We start from the raw sequence: 26,566 nt of genomic DNA, 5'->3' as shown, positions 1-26,566 counted from the left end.
ACAACAAAAGAAATGGGGGTATTCATAGCATAAGGTCAACACATCTAATTTTCAGTTTAAATTCAAACATTGATTTCCTAATTTTTAAAAATATTTTAAAAGTTACATGAAAGTTTATAAATTATAAATTTTTTTAATTATTAGTTAAGTAAAAATTGTTTATTTTGTAAATAATAATAGTGTCTTTTTTTCCCTTTTCTGAAAAGATAGGGTACTTGCTATGATGCGTAGTGGTAATGTACTCGTTTGAAAACACGCCAGTTTTACTCCCCAGATTTCATAACGTAGGGAATAGCTTTTTGGATCAGTTCATTTTTCAGAAGCTAATACCAGAAATCTGGTTGCTTGCTTCCTGGAATTTAGCCCACTCGGCCTAACTGATTCTGTTTTTTGCTTTTTGATTTTCATGATTACAAAGATCTCTCTTTGACTCCTTTAGAATAGAGTTCCTTCGTTTATCAGTGTTGAAGAGAAATAAATATGATTTTTCTGTCTTACTACTTCACAGAAGACAAACTCCAGTTAGAAAAAACTTTCATAACTATAAACTTCATTTTTTCACCAACATGAATTACATGAGTTGATGGTAACATCATGGAAGATTCGGTGTAGGGAAAAAAGTTCAAAGATATGAGAGGGTGTTGTAATGATTTTATTTACTTTTTACAGATATTTTTATAACTCAACCATGGTTAACACACACATACTCCGAACTCAACTGACCACTCATGTTAATAACATTTGATGAAAGCGTCAAGTTGGGTAGATTATTTTTCAGAAGTAATATTGGACATTCAGGCATTTGATCTGAAGTGCGAGAAGCACGTACCCGTAGTTCTACAAACTCAAGCGATGGTCGAGTCTACTACTTTGTGAGAGAAATTGTAAACAGGTTGATTATATAGCTAAGGTAGGGAAAAATTGAAGATTTTACATGTTGGCATCAGGCATGGACGAACCACAACTGGGCTAATATTGATGAAAAAGAAAATAAAGATAGTCCTAGGCCTAGCTGCTCTCTTTACATGGTAAAGGGTAATGCAACAACAACAACAACAACAACAACCCAGTATAATACCACTAGTGGGGTCTAGGGAGGGTAGTGTGTACGCAGACCTTACCCATACTCTGGGATAGAGAGGCTGTTTCCAAATGACCCTCGGCATCCTTCCCTCCAAGAACTCCCCACCTTGCTCTTGGGGTGACTCGAACTCACAACCTCTTGGTTGGAAGTGGAGGGTACTTACCATCAGAGCAACCCACCTTGTCGCAAGAGAAGAACAAATGAAGCATCAGGCTTTATGATCCTTCAAGAATCAAGACAGTCAATATAATGCTATAAGCTACTATAAGTTATTATTATGTTATAAGCTGCACTTCTAATTTGGAGGTTCCAGTTGAAACTTCAGCATGAGCATCATTTAATTGCACTTTTTACATTTCAAACTACAAAAGAATTCGGGCGCTATGTGCAGTATCATAAACAAGTTTCTCAGAGGATGTTTTCTGATAGTACGGTACAGCAAGTATCTGCAGCTTTATCACCTCAAAACTATACATTACCCCATTGATGGTCCTCTTAATGAATACTCTGCTGCGTGTTAAGATTGTTTATACTTCCTCACATCTTTATCCTGCCTCTGCTCTTTCATTCATTTACTCCTACAGCACACATCAAATTAAGGTAGCATGTCAATACAACTTCACCTCAGGCATCTCACGAGCAAGTTATTTCACATACCTGTGGTGGACCTATTGAGGGAGGTTGCATTTCTGCTTCCACTGATGCCTCTGAGACTCTAGCTTCTGATTTTTCATTTGAATAACTAATAAACAAAAAACATATGAAGTTAGAATATGATGCACTTCTTCTGGTAACATCTGCATTTGTTCTGTCATCAAAGTTTGAAATACTTGAGGGCACTGCAGGTAGGTCCTGCTTATGGACCGAGAAAACACAATCCAAGTAGTAATAGCATAGAGATTAACCATTCAATAGGAAATCTGATTCACCCAGCTGTCAGCTGGGCTGCCCAATTTCCCTTTATGAAAATACTAAAGTGGAATGATTGATTGGATGTAACCTAAGAGCTATCTGCCCCCAAAAAGGTCATGGACAACCTCCTTCGTTTAAAAAAAGGGAAACCTTTGAGAGTTGGCATACCATATTATACTAAAAGACTACAGTCGGACCACCATCAATTTCCTTAACCAATGATGTTTTGAGAAAGATAAGCTTCAATGATAACCATTTTGGCAACATTAGCTACCTCGAAAAGTACAGTATTTAATCATTCATGTCAGCATGCTTATAGTGCTTCCGAAATTCAGTCCTTGAATATCATGCACCAGAAAAGTAAAAAAAGTTGTGATTCAGATTTTGGAATGAAAGCTTACGTTGAGAGTATTGTAACCCAAATAAGTTCTACACAGTCGACCCAAAGAAGCCTTTGTTCAACCGGGACTACTCCATATGTAATAAGATGAGCAAATGGCCACAGCTTCCAACCTGCCTGAAAAACGAGCCACATAAAGGGAATCTGTGTTAAGACTGACTGCATCATGATGCATGTTTTGCTTACTAATTCACACTGAGCCTCAAACTTCATGTTGCATGATAGAAGCGTGCAAGCAAGAAACAGCAAAAGGAGTGATATAAACTGCAGGATACCATCATGAATTGACTCAAGTAACTTGCATACCAAATATCAACTTATCAACAGAACATAGGTTTCATTTGGACAAGCAAACCACTATCGAGATTCAATGAACACCCTGACTTAGAAATCTCCTTTAAAGATACAAAATAATGTTCAATTATGTAAGAGTTATGGACCAGATGAGAGGAAAAATGCCACACAAGAATGAAGAGAAAATGAAGCTGTGCAGCACAGTTGCAACTATATGTATAGTCAAGGTAAACCACACAGATATATTCATAGATATGAAAACCATGACACAATAATGTCTTACGTAGTAATAAGAACCACTGCTTGATGCAAAAATAAGTCTATTTATGTAAAAGTGATGCGGTAATTGAAGCAAGAGGGAAGAGCAGAAGGTCTCTTCTTACAGTCAACATTGGCCAGAATGTAGCCTTCAATTCACTGAAAATGGTGAGAGGGGATTCAAAACGCAAAATGCCCAAAACTGTGTAGTAAATGCTGTTCCAAATTGCTGACCAAACAGTCTGATCAAAGGCAACCTTGACAGGAACCACCCACCAATCTTGGAAAGGAAAAAGTGCCTAAAACGAATCAGAGTGTGTTGCTTAGTCCAAAAATTAGAACCTAAAATTGCACAGCCATGAAAGTATGAAACACTTGAAAATAGCAGTACCTCACAGATCTGATAATAATAATGAGAGAGCGATCCATGAAGAGTGAATCCAACTAAGCCAGATCTCAACATACGTGCACGATCAAAGTCAAAAAGAGGCTTTCCTTCATAGCACTGCAACAAGTATAAGCAAGACTAATTAGCACTTTGTGGCAATCAACAATTTCAAATAATACGATGGCATTTGCAGGAACTTTCTATTCATTCCCCACCAACCTGTGCGATCCAATCCCCAAGAGAGTAAACCACTCCACTGATCACCATTTTAGCCAAAACTGGGTTTCTTTTAAGGGCTTCCTCATACGCAATCCAGTTGTGCTGAGGTGCATATCTCAATATCTCATATATGGTCCATCCCTGAGAGAGAAGGATGATGAGCTATATTCTCTAGGAAGATATGTATTTGAGCATACATATACGTACTAAAAATTGCTGGAGAAATTACGAGAAGTAATTCCACAAGAAACAAATATGTCTCAACGTGGCGAACCCAAGTAAAAGATTATACAACTATAAAATAAAATGATACACGAAGAAAAGTAAACTTGTGACTGTTAAGTATAAATATATGTGATTCCAGTACTTGACAACATCGACAGGGGAACACATCTTTTGTATTTTTGTTCCTCCTATGGATGCTAAATCATAAGATCCTAACTTCATCAAAAGTAGTCGACAACAAGAAAGTGTCAAAACCAAGAAAGTTATTATGATTCAAGAGGACCCATTCTTCAGGATTTCGAACAGCAAAAGAGCAACTAGGATGTAACAATCTTAATCCACAGTTCCATTAATAGAAAGAAATGAAATATCCAATCATGACGCACAAGGTAAGAAGGAAAATACAAATTAGACTGCATAACTGATAACACTGCCAGATTCTCCAATTAGACCAAAAGCAGATAAAAACAAACATCACACCCCGCCACTGTAAACATACATATAACTGGGACATAATATCCATAACTAATTGTGAAAGAGTTGAACCACATAGGACTAAAGACATTCAGAAACATAGATCATTAATTAAAACATCTATATTAGGATTTGCACTTTTGGTTATAATAGAGTAGGAAAATAAGCATGAGAAATTGAGAATATACCAATCCAAAAGGTACCAAACTTATTGGATCACACGCATGTGTGTGCGCGCGCACACACAGAAAAAAAGTTGTACGCGGTAGAGACATCTTTTAAAGGGTGGAAAGATTTCTTCTCTATCCTTTTTCGTGGTCTCTTAGCAGTATTTGTACCAAAAAGCTGAGTTTGTTTAGACAATTGCTCATTTGGAAGCAATTGAATCAAAATTTGAGGACCAAAACAAAATAAAGAAAGAATCTTGCTCGGTTTTACAACTAACAAATCCCTTAAACCACGATATGTAAATGTTAATCCCCAGAACAAGCAGCAAGAAAATATACAACAATCAAATTTTCAGACACCAAGTTGTTTAAATACTACGCACTATTACTTAGTACTTCTAACACTAGTAAGTAGTAACTTACGTGCCAGTAATCATGGTCAATAGTGAGCAATTTAGTGATAGCAAAACTTCCAGCAGCTAAAACAATAGTTGCATTAATAGCTCTATCAATGACCCTGTCCATATCCTCTTGTTCTGATTTGCCATTAGACCCACTTGAAGAAGAACTAAACCCACCAGCAGCACCTTCAAACGATAATCTCCCTTCATTTCCAAACCCACCCACTACCTGATTTACCATATCCATATCTCCACCTTCCGGTTCTCTTTCTAACCCAATTACGACGCCTCTTTGCTGGTCCGTAGTGTCGTTGCTTTGGACTGGAATCAGGTCGGTTTCGTTGGCCACCGAGCCCACGACGGCCCAATCTCTTAGCTGCTGATTCTGCTGATTCTGCTGTTTGAGGCCTTTGGATAAGATTCTTGGCTTCAAAGGCTTGAAGTGGGAATAAGAGGGTTTTGGTTTGGGCTTTGGTAGAGAGAGAAAAGGCTGTGGTGAGGTCAGACCATTGATGGTCGACATTGAAAATGGAGAGAGAGAAGAGGGAGAAGGGGAGGGGTGGGGGGGGGGATGATGTTAGATCACAACTCACTTCAGCTTCCCTCTGTCAAACTAATCGAAGAACCGAGTCTGGGCTTTTATACGAAGAGGATATATTGGTGATCAGTTGTTTCGTGGCGTAGGATAGTGAAATGCGTCGGCGAATCAGTGATGAACTCGGTAAGGTTGAATTGTGAAAGGTGCTTTTTGATTGGTTTATTTATGGAGGTGCAGGTGATTATACTGGGACGTAGATGTTCTGATCCTGTTTTGAATGTGCTAGCCTTAAGCCACGTAAGAGCGAACTCAGCCAATAGTTGAGCATGAAATTTGTGAAACCAATATTTTCTCGTCTTTAGATGGCATTGAGTCTTAAAATAACGATAACTTGAATCTTTTATACTGTATTTATTTAAGTACGAAAGTTGAATTTCCGATAATTCATCCGTTTTAATTTATATAAACCTATTTAATTAATTACGGAGTTTAAAAAAAAAAAAGATTTTTAAATTTGTGGTATAAAACGAAACACATATATTTTGTGTGACTATAAATCATTGCATAAAGTTAATTGTTTTCAAATAAGAAAAATAATCATTCTTTTTTGTATGGATTAAAAAAATATAGATTCACGTAAATTAAAACGGATAGAGTGGTTAAAAGCTGCTAACGTTGTGTTAAACGTTACTACTATCTTTTATAGTATTTCGAAGCTAGAAAATTAATCTATCATTAAAATTAACATTACTAAGACTAGGGTATTTTAGAACTTAATTAAAAGTGATTAAAAAAGGGTGGTAAGCTGTTGGTTAACTTGGCACGTGACATTTTATTTAATTAATCTCTTGTTTAAGCATTCACCAACCTTTCCTCTATATTTATGTTTTCCATATCCTCAAAAGTTGGCAAAGTGACACTGCACTGTACATACGTCACATTTTAATATAGAGAAGATGGATCGAGTATAAGATATTAGAATGCTTCTATAATTTGCCTTTCAAAAGTCTGGAGGTCTTTGAGAGGAAAAACGAGAACAAAAATTGAATCTTACACCTATAAAGTATAAGCGAGATATGAAGCAATCTTTCAAATTTATATCAGTTCAATTCACATATACAGTTTGATTATTAGTCAAACTAATATCTAATGAAATTATAAACATCATTAGATAATAATATGACATCTTATAAAGCTAATAAAAAGATTTTCTGACTCTAAATTTAATGATGGTAGTTCCAAAACCAAAAAGAGTGAGAATTAACAACTTAGAAGATTTTCCTATTAAACTTCATATAGAAATCCAAAATTTTCTTCATTTTTTTTTGGTATGAGTTCCAACATTAGTTCCAATTTTTTAAAATTTTCAGAGAAAGTTTTTTGCCAAAAAAAAAAAAAAATCATTGATTTTTAATGATACGTGTTCGCAGGGGAAATATTTTTGCTAATCAAGAATAACTTATTAAGAAAAAAAGAGAAAATAATGTTTTGATATAGAATCTTAGCGAAAAATCATGGAGTCTTGTAGATTGACTGGGAAAGCTATGGTCCGCTCCACTTGTCGATTCGTTTAGGTATCTTCCTCTCTCTTTCATCTCTGTCTACGTTCACATGGAATCTCTTTTTGGGGCATGAAAATTAGGAAATTAAGAAAATATTATAGACCAAGTTTCACATAAATATCCCACACCACGCAATTGATGTAGTCCCTGAGATGGGGTCCAAAACGTGATCTGAAAAGGTTAGGAGAGTATAGTTAGTTCACATATTTATGCTTGTTTACGTGGATAAGAAAGCCTGTCATGTTCAGAGATTTAGACCATCAAATAATTCGTGCCATTTATTGTGGGCAAGAAAGCTACAATTTTATTTTTATTTTCTGGAAAAATTCACATCTTATTTTAGATTATGCAATGAGACAATAACAGTCCGCTGCCCTTTAATTTAAACCATGCAACAACGCTGAAATCGAATATCCTTAAGTTGTTTTCACTGGGAAATTCTTGAGGCAAAGGATTTTCAGAAATCATGCATCAGTCTTCGGTCAAACCGAATTACTACTATAGTTCATCAGTTTTCATTCTCAAATGCCTATATCCTACATTTTTACATTCGTTTGCTCATTAATTAACCTTATTATCGCAGGTTGTGTTAATTTATGTCTCTAGCTTAATGGGTGTAATTATGTATGATTCATGGAATCATGTTAAATAAATGAATCATATATCTCTATTGTATTTTTTTAAGTTCAATGTGTTGAGGTCCAGCTTCCCAATTAAAGTAAAGCAACTCAAAAAATAGTATGATCTATTATAATTGTGAGTAACTTTGTATTTGTAGGCATTTAAAATTTTATTGAATTTTATTTACCCTCAAAATCGGATAACAATTGAATTTGTTTGTAATTTAAAGGATATGCGAAATAATTTGATACTAAGCGATAAATTTGATAGCAATTGAAATAAATAACGATAAATTAACTGCAAACCACACGAATTGGATAATATCGGCCTAGGAAAGCTGGCCACTCTCGAGTTGGATGTACCTTGATTGACACCAAGAAACCAAAGAAGAAGAACTTAAAGAATAATGGTAATATCTTGCTTATGAGTATATGTTACAATGTCCTTCATGAATTGTGAGGCGCCCTTTATATATTAGAGGAACCTACTTTTAAGGTATTATTCTATTATTCCATAAAAGATAAAAAGGCTCTTGATTTGTTGACCGTTGGTTCCTTTGGTATGTTCCGTAATTTTCGCTGTAATGTCCAGTTAGTTGCAGGAATTTCGGACCCTTGTCGGATAAGCTGGCAATATGTTCCTTGAAACCGTTATAACCAGGACCGGTTATGACCTCTGTAAACTCGAAGGCAAGTCTGGTGGTTCCGGTGACTAATTCTGTAAGGCAGGAACCGATCTCCGGGATTTTATCACCATCTCTCGATCCCAAACTGTTGTGTTGGATGCTCGGTTAAATCTCGAGTACGATTTTACCCGTATACATATGGTCCCTCATTTTTCGGAGAGTAAATGACCAGAAACGATATGAGCTCCCGATTCTTACTTCGATATATTATGACGTAAGCGACGAAAATCATAATGTAAAGTCCCCTCATTTTTTGGAGAGTAAATGATGAGAAACGATATGAGCTCCCGATTATCACTTCGATAAATCATGACGTAAGCGACAAAACCCATGATGTAAGCGACAAGAATAGTTGAAACGTCCCGTCGGTCCAGTTTTTAAGGCATTAAATGCTTGTCAGTCGCTGGTTGGCCACTCCCAGATGCGAACCGTCGCTTGGGAAACTATAAATACCCCTTCCTTTGTTCATTCAAACTTTACATCCAAACCTTCTGCCCTCGTATCTAAGAGATTTCAACACTTCTAAGCTCTTTTATTATGGCTTGCTGAGATTTTTCATAAGAGTTCTTCATTTTCCAACCATCCATTGTTTTTCACTTTAAACCTTCTTTCCTTTACTTCTCTTCCTTTTTTACAGAAAGGGTGAAGACTTCAAAATCTGTTCCCCAAAAAGAAACTCCCTCTGTTTCACGATTGGTTGTTGAGAAAAATGTTTTGCCTGCCACTACCAATGAACAGGCATCGGAACCTCCTCTTAAAATGTTCATCCCTGGGGGGTGCCCGATCAATGCTGATTTCAAAATCAAAAAGCCCTCCCCAGTACCAGGTCGGTGAGAGTCGGTCTCGAGGTATATCTGCTCGATCACCGAGGATATTCTCTCCGAGGTGAAAAAGGATTGCAACTGGGCCAACAAACATGTAGTGGTCCCTAAACCCGACGAAGTTATCACCACCCATGTGGAGGGGTTTTTAAGTGTTTATACCTATCCCTTCACGCTGGGTCCTTAAGACCCGGTCATCATTGATTTTTGTAAAAGATACAATGTGACCTTCGGTCAAATTCATCCTTCTTTCTGGAGGATTGTAATCCTCCTCCGTTTTTTCGTAAGCAAGATCGAAAGATACCCTTTTACCATCGATCATCTTATGTGCATATATAGTCCCCGACTCTATCGATGGGGACTGATCATGCTTGCCCGTCAGGCTACTAAGGCCCCATTCTCGAGCATAGACGAAGATCGGGATCGAGGCTGGCTAGGCCGATTTGTTCGAGTGAAGAATTCGGATTGATCCCAGCTGAGCAAATGTCGTTCCCTGAAAAGTGGAATATGTCACGTAAGTATGCTCTTGCTTTCAAATTTTATTTTATTGCTTTTTCTCTCCTTATTTGTGTTATGTGGTGGCACAGCTGTTGCTCAGATCCCGGACGCAGTTCCTCGACTCAAGGAGTGGGCCGAGGGCCTCGTATCCCAAAGGCCCTATTCCGAGCGCTCGTGGCACGAGATTTCAAAGGGTCGATGGGAGGCCCGTTCCCATGGTGAGATCTATTTCGTAACCGATAATTGCTTTCCTGTTTGCACTACTATGTTCTCACTTGTTCTATTTCCTTTTGCAGGTTTATCAAAAGACGTTACAATGAGACCTCCATATGGCAGTGATGATTTCCCCATTGAGTCCCTTACTCCGGGACAGGATAAAGAGAAGAAAAGGAAAGGGGCTCCCAGTTCTCCGAACCCTGAGAAAAAGAGGCCAAGGAAAAGATTGGCGCGAAAACCCAAGGAAAGCATCAGTCTATCGATTTAGGGATGAGTCCAAGAGGGAAGGAGAAGCCTTCGATCTAGTGGCCAATGTGTCGCCACAACTCGAAGGGCAAGGGGCCTCTGAACCAAAGGGGGTGAGGCCAATTTTCATCAAATCGGGGAGGCTGAGGAGGAGGCAGGAACTGAAGCTTCCCGGGATGCGGGCAAAGCCCCACAGGAAGCACTTGGCCCAATTGAGATTACCGAATCACCCTCGCTTACAGAGTCGATGTTCAATAAAGCCCAAGCCGCAAAAGAACACCCCATCGAAGGGGCACATGAAGCGGATGACCTTTTTCGCGGCTGTTTTGATGGCATGGATTCTACGGCCACGGAGAATGTCACCAGGTTGGGTGGCTTAGAGATACCGAGGAAAATCCAATCCCCGAAATCAAGCGGGCCTTCCTCGAGCCCGAAATTAGTCAGTCAATTTCCTGCTTCGAGTTCATCTCCCGATCGGAAATATACCATTGTTATTTCCCTTTCGGAGGATGCTCATCACTTTCTCCCTTCTGAAGGACTCTCGAGTCCTCTCCGCCCCCGTAGGGGTGGCTAGTTATCTTCGGTGTCTGGTGACCGAGGATGATCAAGCCAAGATGAACGAGGTGGATGCACCCTGCCTTTTCAACAAAGCACAACAGGCTCTGAACCGGGTAACTTCATGCTTTCCTAAGTGATTTTTTTATTTACACTTAGATTTTTTCATAGATAACTTAATGTTTCTTTTTGTACTCGTAGGCCTCGGTGCTTCATCACGAGACATTTTTAAGGTACTGGGATGAGCTGAAACAATTCGAATCTGAAGTTCGAGAGGTCACTGAGAAGAGATACACCTTCAAATTTCTTAGCGAGCAGTTCGAAGGGGAGACTAAGAACCTCTGTGCCGAGATGGAAGTTGCTCAGAGGGAACATGCTGATTTGGTCGAGCAGGTAAAAGTTTTTGAGGTTAGTGACAATGAACTTGATTCGGTGACTGATGGTCAAAATCCGCAGGTCCAGCAAAAACTCGATCGGATTGCCCAACTCCGAGCTGAAATGGATATAGTCAAAGTTGAGGCCGAGGAATGGAGAGGCAGAATAGATCGTCTGGCCTCGGAAAAATAGGTTGCTTGGGCACAACTAAATTCGGCTTAAATTCAACTTAGATCGGCAAAGTAGAGGGCCGAGGTTCAAACCAAAAGGGTTGAAGAGCTCCAGTTACAGTTAGGTTTGGCCACCTCTTATCGAAAAAATCTAGCCAAGGAGCTCGAAACGGCCAAGTCAGTGGCCGTAGTGGTTAAGGCCGATGTCGATGAGATGGTGGCCTAATATAAGGCTGATGTCGAGGTGGCCCAGGACCTTGTAAAAAATTTCATTGAGCACATGAAGTGGAAATCCCGAAGGGAGGCCCTCAAGGAAGTTCACGCTCAGGGTTTTGACTTATCGGTTGAGATTGAGAATGCCAAGGTGCTCGAAGCCGATGCCAGGAAGATGGCATATCCCGAGGAGGAAGATTCTGAGGAATGAAGCAGGTCCGAGGATGGAGAAGACCCCGAGAATCCCGGTGACGAGGTGGACTCCGGCTAGGATCATGCTACTTAAGTGCCTCTGTTCGATTTCATTTTTTCTTTTTTTGTATTTTGTTTTTTTGTCAAGGCTTGTTATGGCTTTGTAAAGACCATTTATAATACAAGTTTTTTGATAATTCTTGAGTTTTTCCTTTGCCTTTCTTTTTATGTTTTTCCAAGATTAGAATGCCTTAGCATTAAATAGTTAGGTCTTGTTCGGGGTTTTCGAACATGCCTTGCCTTTGATTTTTCTTAAGGCAATGTGGAAATTTGGTATGACTGGAAATTTTTTCCAAAGTACTTATAATTCCTAAGACTGTAATTTTGTCGAATGTGCCTTTTGTTATGGGCGTCGAACGTCTCCGAGCCGTTTTAATATAGTCGTAGCCTTTTAATTCGGGCAATGCAAAATAAGCTTTGTGCCCTCGGGCTTTTATATCCCAGAATGGCCATAGCCTTTTACTTTGGGCAATGCCAAATAAGCTTTGTGCCTTTGGACTTTTATATCCCGGAATGTCCATAGCCTTTTAATTCGGGCAATTCCAAACAAGCTTTGTGCCCTCGGGCTTTTATATCCCGGAATGGTCATAGCCTTTTAATTCGGGCAATGCCAAATAAGCTTTGTTCCCTCAGGTTTCAATATCCTGGAATGGTCGTAGCCTTTTAATTTGGGCAATGCCAATTAAGCTTTGTGCCCTCGGGCTTTTATATCTCGGAATGGCCGTTGCCTTTTAATTCAGGCAATGCCTTAGGAGGCAGTTCTCGAGTGAAGTGGCTTTTGGGGTTGATGTCTTCGGGGAACCAAACGAAAAATCTTTGAAAGGCCAGGAACTTTTATTTAAAAGGCATAGACTTCCTTTCAATTTTGTGTGTAGTATACAACGTTAAACTTGTATTTTGTGTCCGGGCTCGGGTGATCTATGTGGGCACGGTTCAATCGATCGTTTGGCCTTTACATAGAATCTTATTGACCGAGCCTAGATTATTCGAGCACAAGAATCAAAAATCATTCCCAGCGGATTATACCCCCCCAGTGTTCGGGGTTTGTCGTAGATAAGCCTCAAATATTGTTGACTTCGATTCTAAGTTAGCACGATTTCACTATTGCCTCGTTAAAAACCTTACCGGAAAACCCATTTGGGAAAAAATCGGATCAAGGGAAAAAGAGTGAAACGCGTGCTTTCAGGCCTAAACAATTGTGTTGGGTACCTGCAAGTGTTAGTAAAAAATGTAGTTGAGTAAAAGAAGGTGATCGGGATCATACCTTAGCAGTAATAGTGCTTCAAGTGGGTTATGTTCTAGTTGTTCATTAATTGTTCATCATTCATTGTTCCGAGTTTGTACGAACCTTTCCCGATGACCTCGATTATTTGATATGGACCCTCCCAGTTCAGTCCGAGTTTTCCTTCGCTCGGATTTAGAGTGTTTGGCGTGACCTTCCTTAACACCAGATCCCCGATATTAAAGTGTATAAGGTTGGCTCTTAGATTGTAATACCTCTCGCTTCGTTGTTTCTGGATTTCCATTCGGACGAGGGCGACATCACGCCTTTCGTCTAGTAGTTCCATGCTTGTGTTCAGGGTCTCATTATTTGTTTCCTCGGCAGTATACCGGAACCTAAGACTCGGCTCTCCGACTTCGACCGGTATCAGAGCTTCGGTGCCGTAAACCAGTGAGAATGGGGTTACCCCGATACTAGATTTCGAAGTCGTACGATATGCCCATAGGACTTCGGGCAGGATTTACTTCCATTTTCCTTTGGCGTTGATCAACCTCATTTTGAGGCTTTAGATTATGGTTTTATTAGTCGATTCTGCTTGTATGTTCCCACTAGGGTGGTAGGAAGTTGATAAGATCGTTTTGATCTTATGGTCTTCGCGAAACTTGCTTACTTTGTTGCCGATGAACTGTTTCCCATTATCACATACGATCTCGACAGGTATTCCGAACCGACATATGATATGGTCTGAGATAAAATCGATGACCTCCTTCTCCCTGACCTTCTCATATGCCTGGGCTTCCACCCATTTAGAAAAATAGTCAGTCATAAATAAAATAAATTGGGCCTTATCGGGTGCTCGTGGAAGCGGGACAACGATGTCCATCCCCCATTTCATGAATGGCCATGGTGACAAGACCGAATGTAGAAGCTCTCCGGCTCTATGAATCATCGGAGCATGCCTTTGGCACTCATCACATCTTCGTAGGAATTCCTTTGCATCTTTTTCCATGTCGATCCAGTAGTAACCGGGTCTGATTATTTTATAGACCAATGCTTTGGTACCTGAATGATTTCCGTAGGTGCCTTCGTGAATTTCCCTTAGAACGTATTCGGTATCTCATGGTACTAAATATATCGCTATCGGGCCATCGAACGTTCTTTTGACTAAGGTTCCATCCTCAGACAAACTAAATCGGGCTGCCTTCGTAAGTAGGGCCCTAGATTCCTTTGGATCTAAGGGAAATTTTTCGGTTCTCAGGTATTATATGTATTTGTTTCTCCAATCCCACGTTAGGCTCATTGAGTTTATTTTTGCATGGCCCTCTTCGACTATCGACCTCATTAGTTGTACGACTGCCCCTGAATTGAGCTCATTATCTTCTACCGACGACCTCATTAGTTGTACGACTGCCCTTGAACCGGTGTAGTGTTACCTATAATTTATCTAGGTATCTCTGCATTCGTTCTTATCTTACCTCGAACGTCCCATTAACTTGGTTTACCAAAAGGAGTGAATAGCACTTAGCTTAGATCACATCCACCCCCAAGCTTTTGGCTAGTTCTAGACCTGAAATCATGGCCTCATATTTGGCCTCATTCTTAGTCAATCTTATGGTTCTAATAGATTGTCTAACTACATTTCCCTTTGGTGGTTTTAACACGATTCCAAGTATGTACCCCTTTGCGTTCGAGGCGCCATCTATAAAAAGGTCCTAGATCCCCGAAGAAGTCCTCGAGTTCAATAATAACTCTCTTTCGACTTCGGGTACCAGCGTCGGCGTAAAATCGGCCACAAAATCTGCCAGAATTTGAGATTTAATGGCGGTTCGAGGACGATATTCAATATCGTACCTGCTGACCTCAACAGCCCACTTGGCTAAGCGTCCCGAGAGTTCGGGTTTATGCATTATATTTCTCAATGGGTAAGTAGTCACAATAAGTATGGGGTGGCATTGAAAATACGGTTTCAACTTCCTAGAGGCGCTTAGCAAAGCAAGCGCCAATTTATCTAGGTGAGGGTATCTAGTTTCGGCCTCACCTAAAGTTCTGCTAACGTAGTAAATTGGAAATTGCGTACCTTTTTCTTCCCGGTCCATGACTCCACTTACCGCTATCTCCGAGACCTCCAAGTAAAGGTATAGTTGTTCGTCTATCTTCAGCGTGTGGAGTAGCGGCGAGCTCGACAGATATTTCTTGAGCTCTTCCAAGGCCCATTGGCATTCCGGAGTCCATGAGAAGTTACTCTTTTTCTTCAATAATGAGAAGAATCGGTGACTCTTATGGGAGGACCTCAAGATGAATCTCCCCAGAGCGGCTATGCGCCCGGTTAGCCTTTGCACGATGTTTACATTATCTATGACCGTGATATAGTCGATGGCTTTGATCTTATCGGGGTTGATCTCTATTACCCGGTTGGATACCATGAATCCGAGGAATTTACCCGATCCAACTCTGAACGTACACTTCTCTGGGTTCAGCTTCATGTTGTATTTTTTTAATACGTTGAAGGTTTCCTGCAAGTATTTTAAATGGTCCTCTGCTCGCAAGGACTTAACCAACATATCGTCAATGTAAACCTCCATTGATTTTCCTATTTGTTCTTCAAACACCCGGTTTACTAGGAATTGATAAGTGGCACCCGTGTTTTTTTAACCCGAATGACATTACGTTATAACAGTATGTGCCAAATTTAGTGATAAATGAGATTTTTTCCTGATCATCCGGGTTCATCCGTATTTGGTTGTACCCAGAGTAGGTGTCGAGAAAACTGAGGATCTCGTGATCGGCCGTGGCATCGATCATGCGATCGATGTTGGGCAGAGGGAAGGAGTCCTTGGGACATGCTTTATTTAAATCCTTATAGTCTACACACATTCTTAATTTATCCCATTTCTTAGGAACTACCACTACGTTCGCTAACCAATTAGGGTATTTAACTTCCCGAACGGGCCCTATTTTAAGGAGTTTAGATACCTCATCCTTGATGAAAAAGTTTTGACCTCGGACTAGGGCCTCCTCTTCTGCTTGACCGGGTGGAACTTCGGATCTAAGCTTAGCTTGTGAGTGGTTATTTTCGGTTGTATCCCTGTCATAACGAGGTGGGACCAAGCAAACAATCTTTGTTCGCTATAAGAAATTGAATGAGTTTTTACCTAAGCTCGGGGTTTAACCCCGTACCCAGGTATACCTATCGATTGGGCAAGTGTTCACTTAGTACGACTTGCTCCAGTTCCTCGACCATTGATTTTGTAGCGTCGGAATTATCGGGGGCAATGAAAGACTTGGGGACTCCGTAGTCGTCACCCTCGTCTATCCTCCGCTCATCCGATTCTGTCGAGGTTGGTATCAGTGATTGCTATTTGGCCCCATTTTCAACCAGTAGATTCAGACACTTAGATACCGAGAGTGTGGATGCCGAGATCACCTCATCGATAGCGAACATCTCTTTTGTGGTCGGTTGTTCCCCGTAAATTATTTTGATTCCTTCGAGCATCGGGAATTTCAGCACCTAGTGCAATGTCGAGGGTATTGCCCTCATATTGTGAATTTATGGCTTTTCGAGCAAAGCGTTGTATCTCATATCCCCTTCGATTACATAGAACTTGTCTGCCTTAATGGTTCCGGTGACGTTCACCGGTAATGTTATTTCCCCTTTAGTGGTCTCACAGGCCATATTGAACCCATATAGGACTCGGACGGCAGGTACGATCTGATCTTGTAGGTCGAGTTGTTCCACGACCCTCGATATGGTGATGTTGGCTGAGCTACCTGGATCAATCAACACACGTTTAACTCGATATTTATTTATGAGTACCGATATTACCAGTGCATAATTGTGGGGTTGTGCGATCCCCTCTTCATCTTTTTTGTTGAACGACAAGGTTCCTTCCGGTAAGTAATCTCGAGTTCGTTTCTCCCTTGTGAGGTACGCTTTAGCATTGATCTCCGGGGGATGTCGAACCCACCAATGATCATGTTTATGACGTGTTGAGATTCCTCTGGTTCAGTTTGTTTATTAGAATCCATGTTCCTAAAATGGATCTTGGCCCGATCATTGAGGAATTCTCGGAGATGCCCATTGTTAAACAACCAGGCTACCTCTTCCCTTAATTGTCGACAATCTTCCATTCTGTGACCATGAATTCCGTGATATTTGCACATAAGGTTAGGATCCCTTTGGGCTGGATCAGATTGCAAAGGTCGAGGCCATTTGGTATCTTTGATATATCTGATGGCAGACACGATAGGAGAGGCATCGATGCCGAAATTATACTCCGATAGCCTCGGTGCTTCTTTAGGCCCGATGGGTTTGTCGAAGTTGTTTTTGCTCATGAGTCCTCGGTTGTTATGTCTGCGGTCATTTCTTTTTTCATTTCTCATAGGGTTTCTCCCGGACCCACTGCTTCTCCGGTCCCTATTTTACTGTTGATACCGATCCCGGTTTGATCTAGGTTCGTGATCGGTGTCTCTCATGACTCGGTCGGTGATCCTGACGGGGTGTACGGATCTGGAAGGGGTCCCGAGTTGGTCATCCTCGACCCTGATTTTTGATTAGTACGAGTTATGCACGTCGGTCCAAGTGATGGCTGGATATTCTACCAAGTTATGTTTCAACTGTTATGAAGCCAATGAGCTTTGAATGTTGAGTCCATGGGTGAAAACCTGAACGGCCCAATCGTCTGCGATCGGGGGAAAATCCATACGTTCTATTTGGAATTGAGAAACGAATTCTCTAAGCATCTCGTTATCCCTATGCTTTACTTTGAAAAAGTCTGACTTCCTTGTCTCAACCTTTATAGCACTGGCGTATGCTTTTATGAAGGAATCTGCAAGCATAGCAAATGAGTCAGCATAATTAGGAGGAAGGTTGTGGTACCATATCATATCTCCCTTTGACAAGGTCTCTCCGAATTTTTTCAATAAGACAGACTCGATCTTATCATCTTCCAAGTCATTCCCTTTGATGACGCATGTATACGAGGTTACATACTTATTTGGGTCGGTCGTTTCGTTGTACTTAGGGATTTCAGGCATGTGAAATTTTTTGGGGATCGACTTCGGAGCCGCGCTTGGGGGAAAAGGATTTTGAATTAATTTCTTGGAATCCAGGACTTTCAATATCGGGGGTGCTCATGGGATTTTGTCGACCCTGGAGTTGTAGGTTTCCACCTTTTTATCATTGGCTTTGATTTTCTTTTCCCCTATTTCTATCTGTTTCGTCAATTCTTCGAGCAATTTCATGATTTCGGGGTTAGTACCCAATTCACTCTCGCTCGTTCTTTCCTAGATTGGTTCATTCCTGCGGATGGCTTCCCGGGGGAGCTCGGGATCATTCCTGCTTAGTGTTCGACCTTGGTTATGCAATTGAGCTATCGTCGTCTATTGAGTATGTAGCATTCGAAGATCATACGCAGTTTGATCCCATCATTTTCGCCATCGTGAGTGTTTTGGGCAATCGAATGCACTTCCTTATGCACGCTGTTTTTGGGGTCGGTGGGCTGTTTTGTATCGAAGGCATCGATGGGAACCACCACCAGGATTCTACCAAGATCGACCGGTGTTGCCTCATTACTGAGCGCTGCATTGTTGTTCCTATCGTGGTGGCCGGATTCTGTGTCTATGTTTAGAGGGACAGATTGTGGGTTTGACTTTTCGATCCTGACCTGAAATCAGAAATACTTCATAGAACAAGTGTAAAATGGGGTGTGTTATAGTGATTCATATCCTTAGCCCCACAGTGGGTGCCAAACTGTTTACCCTCAAAATCGGATAACAATTGAATTTTTTTGTGGTTTAAAGGATATGCAGATTAATTTGATACTAAACGATAACTTTGATAGCAATTGAAATAAATAACGATAAATTAACTGCATACCACACGAATTGGATATTAGGCCTAGGAAAGGTGGCCACCCTCGAGCTGGATGTACTTTGATTGACACCGAGATACCAAAGAATAAGAACTTAAAGAATAACGGTAATATCTTGATTATGAGTGTATGTTACAATATCCTTCATGAATTGTGAGGCCCCCTTTATATATTAGAGGAACCTACTTTTAAGGTATTATTCTATTATTCCATTAAAGGTAAAAAGGTCCTTGATTTATTGACTGTTGGTCCCTTTTTTGGTATGTTCCGTGATTTCCGCCGTAATGTCCGGTTAGGTACGAGAATTTCGGACCCTTTTCGGATAAGCTGGCAATATGTTCCTTGAGTCCGTTATAACCTCGGTATCCTCAAAGGCAAGTCTGGTGGTTCCGGTGACTAATTTGGTAAGGCAGGAACCGATCTCCGAGATTTTATCACCATCTCTCCATCCCAAACTGTTATGCTGGATGCTTGGTCAAATCTTGAGTTCGATTTTACCCGTATACAAATTTTAATCCATAAGAAATTTGGATTTAATCTCAATTAAATATATTTTGGTCCAAATAAATAATATGGTCTAATATAATTGGATTAATTACTTAAGTCTATTAAATATTGATTGGGCTAGCCTATTTAGTTGGTCTACAAGTGATGAACCCACTTCATTAGGCCCAATATGTCATCTTCCTAGAGGCCCAGTTTGGTTCCACGGGTCAAATGATGTGGCACGCCAAGTCAAACGGAAGAACCAGTAGGATCATGCCACGTGTCAAAATGACAAGGCATACCAAGTCACATCAAAAGTCCAATGAAACCGTGCCACATGTGTAAATGACATGTTCTAGCCAATCAAATGCGGCCTTGTCACACTTCAATTTGATTGGTCTGAAAGAGTTTGTTCTTATCATAACTCTTCCCTCCCACAACTATAAATGGGGGTCTTCACAATCCAGAAAAGACACCAGAAGTTATAGCAAGAAGACACAAGGGAGCTCGTGGATCAAAGGCCACAATTCTCTGCAAATTGCAAGTGTTCAAGCATTCAAGCACTTCAACACAAATTTCAAGTATACAAGACCAAGAACGAATTCAAATCAAATACAAGGCGTTCAAGATCAAAGCTACTTGTTCGTGATAAAATTCGTGGCAACAATCAAAGTGTTCATGACGGATAAATCAAATTCAAATTCAAGATCAAGCTCAAAGGCCCTTGAATTTATATTGGAAAAGTAGAATCAGAGGGATCATAGAGATTGTGACACTCAAATATTTGAAATCAAATACTACGATTGTTACAATATTTTTCGGTCTTGATTTTATTTTCTTGACGTAAATTTATTGTCTACAAATTCTGGCACACCCAGTGGGATAATTTCTACCTCTCATCTCAACTTTTCAATCACCAAAGTTTAAGAACACAGAAATGGCTTCAAAGAAAATCAGCCCCAGATCAACTTCCACCAAGGCTGCTAATTCCAGGTTCTATGCTGATGTAGAAAGAATCCTCGATGTTACCTTTGGAATCTTTGGACCAACTAAAATGAGCAAGGCAAGCTCTTTAGAACAACAAGCACTCCAAGTGTCGTCCACATCAACCCCTGTTTTCTGATCTTCATCCTCAAAAGGAGCAAGATCTTCCATAAATGCCCCCGAAGGAGGAAGCGATGTTGCTGAAAAGATCAAGAAAATTGTTGCTCTACTTGACCTCTCCGAATCCAAGAACTCTGTTGTGAAGGAAGATGATGATGCTTCAAGTGATGGATCCTCCCCACTTACACCACATAGCGTGAGCCTATCGAGAATCAATCTGTGTGACAATCCATGGTACTTTCCATCGTCCACAACAATCATGCAAGCCTTGGTGACAAATGCTTCATCTGTGGAAGAGTAGTTGGCAAACTTGACGAAAGCAATCGCTAGCTTGACCAAGTGCATGCAAAATCAAGAAGCTAGAATTGACAAGCTAACATACATGGTGGGAATCTTGATAGAAGAAGAATCCACCCATGCACCTAGAAAACTCCCAGAAGTTCAAGAGATTGATCCTCCCCCACGACAAGTTACATCCACTAAGGAAGTTCCAGTCTCTTCGGAAGGGATGATTCCAATCAATTAACTAAAGGAGTTCATTGAAGGTACTATAAGAAACAAATATAAAGTTGCTTCCAAGTCCTCCTATAGCTACGCAAAGCCGTACACTTCAAGGATCAATATGTTTAAGATGCATGATGGCTATCAACCTCCACAATTTCAATAGTTTGATGGCAAAGGCAATACAAAGCAATATGTAGCGCATTTCGTCGAGACATGTAACAATGCTGGGACTTATGGAGATTACCTCGTCAAACATTTTGTCCGCTCATTAAAAGGAAATGCTTTTGATTGGTACACGGACCTTGAGGCTGGATCTGTTGATAGTTGTGATAAACTAGAGTAAGAATTCCTCAATCACTTTTATATCACAAGACGTACTGTGAGTATGATAGAACTTATAAATACTCATCAACGAAAGGGTGAATCAGTTATCGACTTTATCAATCGTCCTCAACTGCAAAGACAAGCTTAGTGAAGCTGCAGGCATAGAGATGTGCATCCAAGGTATGCATTGAGGACTCTGCTACATCTTACAAGGTATCAAGCCTAGCACATTTGAAGAACTTATGACTCGTGCCCATGACATGGAGTTAAGCATGGCCTCCGCTAGAAACGAAAGGCTGCCTATCTATGAGCCTCGCAAAGGGAACGACAAGCAAGAAGTCAGGAAATGGATCGAGTTTGTACCCAAGTCTGAAAACAAAGAAGTTATGAATATCAATACATCACCTGTGAAGTTCACAACGAAGGTGAGCAAGAACAAGAGTACGAAATCCACTTCTTTTCAAGATAAACCAAGTGTAAAGTTGACTCTAAAAGAAATGCAAGAGAAAGAGTACCTATTTCTGTATTCTGATGTGCCAACAATTTTTGAAGAACTCCTCGAGTTAAATCTCATTGAGCTTCCGGAGATGAAATGGCCAAATAAAGCTGATAAAATGAATGACCCAAATTACTACAAATACCATTGACTCGTGAGCCACCCTCTCGAGAATTGCTTTGTCTTCAAGGACAAAGTTATGGACTTGGCCCATGAAAAGAAGATCATACTTGAAGATGAAAAGGCAAGTCCCAACCAAGTCTCTATCACCTTTGTCTCATTCAGTCCAGATGAGCTATGCAGTTTAAAAGAAATCAAAGATGAAGAATTACTGGAGAATAACAAAGTCGAAGTAGACGACCATGATGATGATGAAGGTTGGACGTTGGTGACTCACCGTAGGCGCCAAAAAAGGAGCCCACAAAATGAATCAATAAAACAACCAACAAGAAAAATAATGGTGAAAATACCAAGGAGACGAAATCCAGTTAAGAATTTGAAGAAAGCAAAAGTGAAGGTGCACCATCCTCAAAAGCCACGACATCCAGTGACCTTGGAGGAGTTCTTATCGAGTTGGTTCCTCACGAAGATTTTTCATGAAGGTATTGGTGCCTCTTGTTGCCATACTGACAAAGGGTAAGAAAAGAGTGATGACCTACCAAAAGCACCATCTTCAGAAAATTCCATCGAGTTTATTCATCAAGAAGTTCATGCCTGTGAGGAAAAAGTTACATTCACAAATAACGATCTTCTACTAGGTGACACTTCTCATAATCGCTCGTTGTACCCGGTTGGCTATATGCGTGATGAAAGGGTAAATCGAATTTTGGTTGACGGAGGATCCTCAGTAAACATCTTGCCAATTCGTACTGTAAAAGAACTTGGTATTCCCATGAACGAACTCTCGGAAAGTCATGTGATGATTTAAGGATTCAACCAAGGGGGGAAAAGAGCCATAGGTGCTATCAGGTTGGGAATCACCATTAAAGACATGCAATCAAGTGCATGGCTGCATGTGATCGATGCAAAGACTTCATACAATGTCTTTCTTGGAAGGCCTTGGATACATGAGAATAAAGTAGTTCCATCTACCTACCATTAATGTTTAAAATACTACGAGGGTGAAGTCGAGAAGAAGATAGTTGTTGATGATTAGCCATTCACCGAGGCTGAGTCACACTTCGTTGATGCAAAGTTCTACTTGAAGAACCGCATTGTAAAGGAGCTAAAAGTTGATATGTCATGAAAGGCAAGAATGATGAGCCCACAACTAAAAGAGCTGAGGTAACTGCTGGTAGAGCCAAAGCTGTTACTGAAGAGGTACAACCTAACTCTAATAAATCTTATAGAGGGGGCTATTGCGTCTTATGGCAAGAAAGTAACTCATGCGCTCCAATATGCCCCTAAAAGGAAGAACGATGATGGTGAATCATCTAATCTCCAAACTAACATGCTAAAGGAGTTAACTCTTCCGGTAAATCAAATTGAGGCACTAAAGTTGTCATCAAAGCCACTTGCAGGGTTTGTGGCCCAAGATCGTTTGCAGAATGTGGCACTCCCTATAAAACGAATAGATGAAGGTTTTGATCATAACGCTTACAGACTATTTGTAGAAGCTGGATACAATATCAATGAACCGTCAAAGTTAGGGAATCTCCCATCAAAAGCTGCAACGAGGCAACCACGTGAAGGTTTGGGACACAAGAAACCGTCACCAGTGCGCATCTCTATAAAAAGAGCGAGCAACAATTATATCACCATAGAAGACGAATCTGCCGCTTCTAACAAGCCTTCTGTCTTTGATTGACTTGGAAAATAAACTGTGAAGACTTCCGCGTTTATGAGTCTGGGTCCATTAAAGCAAGGGAATAAGTTCCAGAGAAACTATCGAAATACAATAACACCCGCTTTGCCCAAAATTCAGAAGATCTCTAAGGATTTCCAAAGTCCGATTCCTTCTAGAATGAGGCGACAAACAAAAGTCATGGTTTCGTGTGATGAGGTGCTAAAGGTGAAGCCATACATTGTGGTCTACACTAAATAACGTGATGAAGAAGAAAGTGTGGGTTCTTCGTATCATGTCACTACACAAGGCGAGAAAGGTGTTTCATCTTTAATAGATGATGACGAGAAATTGGAGGATGTTTCACCATGTTATCACATATCCTTCAATGATGGGGACCCTTTAGAAGATGAAGATGTGAAAGATGCTCCCCCGAAACTTGAAGAAGGGGTGAATGCAATGATTGATGCCTTAAAAGAAGATAACCTTGGCATAGATGAAGAATCAAGGCCCACATACCTAAGTGTTTTACTAGCAATCGATGAAGAAAGCACTTATATCGAGTTACTTAGGGAGTTCAAGGATGTATTTGCTTGGAGTCACAAAGAGATCTCTGGCTTGGACCCTAAAGTACAGTTCATCACCATGCAGTCAAGAATGACGCTCGTCCTGTTAAGCAAGCCCAAAGGCGCTTTAGGCCGGACTTGGTTCCCTTGATCGAAAGTGAAGTTAACAAACTCATTGAAGATGGCTTTATTCGCAAAGTTAAATACCCAACATGAGTCTCAAGTATTATCCCTGTAAGGAAGAAGAATGTCCAGATTTGGGTGTGTGTTGACTTTAGAGATCTCAACAATGCGTGTCCCAAAGATGAATTCCCGCTTCTTATTCTAGAGCTGATGATCGATGCTACTATTGGGTATGAGGCAATGCCATTTATGGACAGTTCATCGGGCTATAACCAAATTCGCATGGCACCAAAAAATGAAGAGCTTACTGCATTCCGTACCCCCAAGGGTATTTATTGCTACAAGGTAATGCCTTTTGGTTTGAAGAACGCTGGTGCTACTTACCAAAGGGATATGCAGAATATTTTTGATGATCTTCTCCACAAGAATGTCGAATGCTATGTTGACGACTTTGTGGTAAAATCAAGAGAGAAGAGCGAGCACTTGAAAGACTTGAGAATGGTGTTTGAGTTACTCCGGAGGCACCAACTTAGGATGAATCCATTGAAATATGCCTTTGGAGTTACTTCTGGAAAGTTCCTTGGTTTCATTGTCCGACATCGAGGGATCGAAATTGATCAAGCCAAAGTGGATGCTATTTTGAAGATGCATGAGCCTCGCGATCTTCATTAATTGAAAAGTCTGCAAGGAAAGCTAGCGTATCTTAGGAGATTCATCTCAAACCTAGCTGGGAGGTGCCAACCATTCAGTTGCCTCATGAAGAAAGGCGTTCCTTTCAAATGGGACCAAGCTTGTAGCAATGCCTTTGAAAGCATCAAAACTTACTTGATGAAGCCTCTAGTTTTGGCAGCTCATATACCTGGAAAGCCGTTGATACTATATATTTCAGCACACGAAAGGTCTGTTGGAGCGTTGTTGGCCCAAGAAGAATAGTGAAGGGAAAGAAAACTCCATTTACTACTTGAGAAGGATGATGACACCAAATGAGCTAAATTTTTCACCAATCGAAAAGTTATGTTTGGCACTAGTTAATCCAAACGTTGAAGCACTACTTTCAAGCTCATATCGTTCGTCTTGTTTCTAGAGCAAATTCGATCAAGTTCGTGATGTCAAAACCTATCCTTAGTGATCGATTAGCAAGATGGTACCTCCAGTTTCAGCAATTCGAAATTGTGTACATCCTTCAAAGGGCTATAAAAGGACAAACGTTAGCATACTTCTTGGCAGATCACCCTATACCTTATTATTGGTAGCTAACCGACGAACTACCTGATAAGGACGTAATGTTCATTGAAGTTCAACCTCCATGAAAGATGTACTTTGATGGTGTTGCACATTGCGGAGAAGCTAGTGCTGGCATAGTATTTGTCACTTCTCAAGGTGAATTTTTGCCCTACTCTTTTACGTTGACGCAACTCTGCTCTAACAACGTTGTTGAGTATCAAGTATTAATACTTGGGCTTGAAATGGCAGTCAAAATGATGCAGTTGCAATTACAAGTCTTTGGTGACTCTCAATTGGTGATCAACCAGCTTTTAAGTAGTTACGAGGACAAGAAACCTAAACTACGCCCATATCATGAATATGCTAAAAATTTAATGGGGTGAGTCGGTTATGTGACTATTCAACATGTTCTAAGGAAAGAAAACAAGAAGGATGATGCTTTAGCTGCCCTAGCTTCATCGTTAACCCTGCCTGATCAAGCGCAAGTTACTATCTGCCAAAAATGGGTAGTACCGCTGCCAAATGAGGGTGAATGTGAAAGAAATGAACTCGAACATCTTGTGGTTGTTTCTAAGGCTGAGAAGGAAGAATGGCGACAACCCATTATTGATTACTTGAGCTACGGGATACTCCCAGAAAATCCGAGGAGAAGGACTGAAATCCGTCGCCGTGCACCTCCCTTCCTTTACTACAAAGATACTCTATAAGAAGATCATTTGAGGGAGTAATATTGCGATGTTTAGGGAAAGATGAATCACTCCAAGCTTTGCAAGAAGCGCATTCTGGGGTATGTAGATCACATCAGTCTGGGCCAAAGCTCCACTTTCATATAAAAAGGATGGGATATTATTTGCCAACGATGGTAAAAGATTGCTTGGACTACGCTCGAAGATGCAAGGCTTGCCAGTTCTATGCAAATTTTATTCATCAACCTCCTGAAGTGCTACATCTGACTATTGCATCATGGTCATTTCACACTTAAGGACTAGATATTGTTGGACCATTGCCAAAATCCCCTAGTGGACACTTATACATCTTGGTTGCACCTGACTACTTCTCAAAATAAGCTGAAGTTGTTGCTCTTAAGGAGGTAAAGAAGGAAAATGTTGCAAGTTTCATCCGAGTAAATATAATCTATCGCTTTGGCATTCCTCGTTACATAATAACGGATAATGTCAAGCCATTCGACAATAGGTTGATGAACAAGATTTGTGATCTCTTTGGCTTCAAGCAACGTATCTCTTCTATATACAATGTTGCCGCCAATGGTCTAGCTGAGGCATTCAACAA

At 40.5% G+C, this 26,566-nt stretch overlaps 1 protein-coding gene across 1 annotated transcript; it reads right to left on the bottom strand.

Annotated features, from left to right (window-relative positions):
- Window positions 1-1,334: 1,334 nt before the first annotated feature.
- LOC107789335 (uncharacterized) lies at window positions 1,335-5,737 on the bottom strand. The gene is made up of 7 exons (XM_016611124.2): window positions 4,845-5,737; window positions 3,556-3,696; window positions 3,340-3,453; window positions 3,074-3,247; window positions 2,398-2,513; window positions 1,742-1,826; window positions 1,335-1,662 (listed from the first exon to the last, which is right to left on the bottom strand). Exons 1-7 carry the CDS (start codon window positions 5,343-5,345, stop codon window positions 1,657-1,659), a joined length of 1,137 nt encoding a protein of 378 aa, XP_016466610.1. The 5' UTR covers window positions 5,346-5,737; the 3' UTR covers window positions 1,335-1,656.
- Between the last annotated feature and the right edge of the window lie 20,829 nt (window positions 5,738-26,566).

Source organism: Nicotiana tabacum, chromosome 2, assembly GCF_000715075.1.
Source record: "Nicotiana tabacum cultivar K326 chromosome 2, ASM71507v2, whole genome shotgun sequence".
Taxonomy (NCBI): Eukaryota; Viridiplantae; Streptophyta; class Magnoliopsida; order Solanales; family Solanaceae; genus Nicotiana; species Nicotiana tabacum.
The sequence above is the reverse complement of the archived record's forward strand: the minus strand, read 5'-3'. Positions and strand labels throughout refer to the sequence as shown.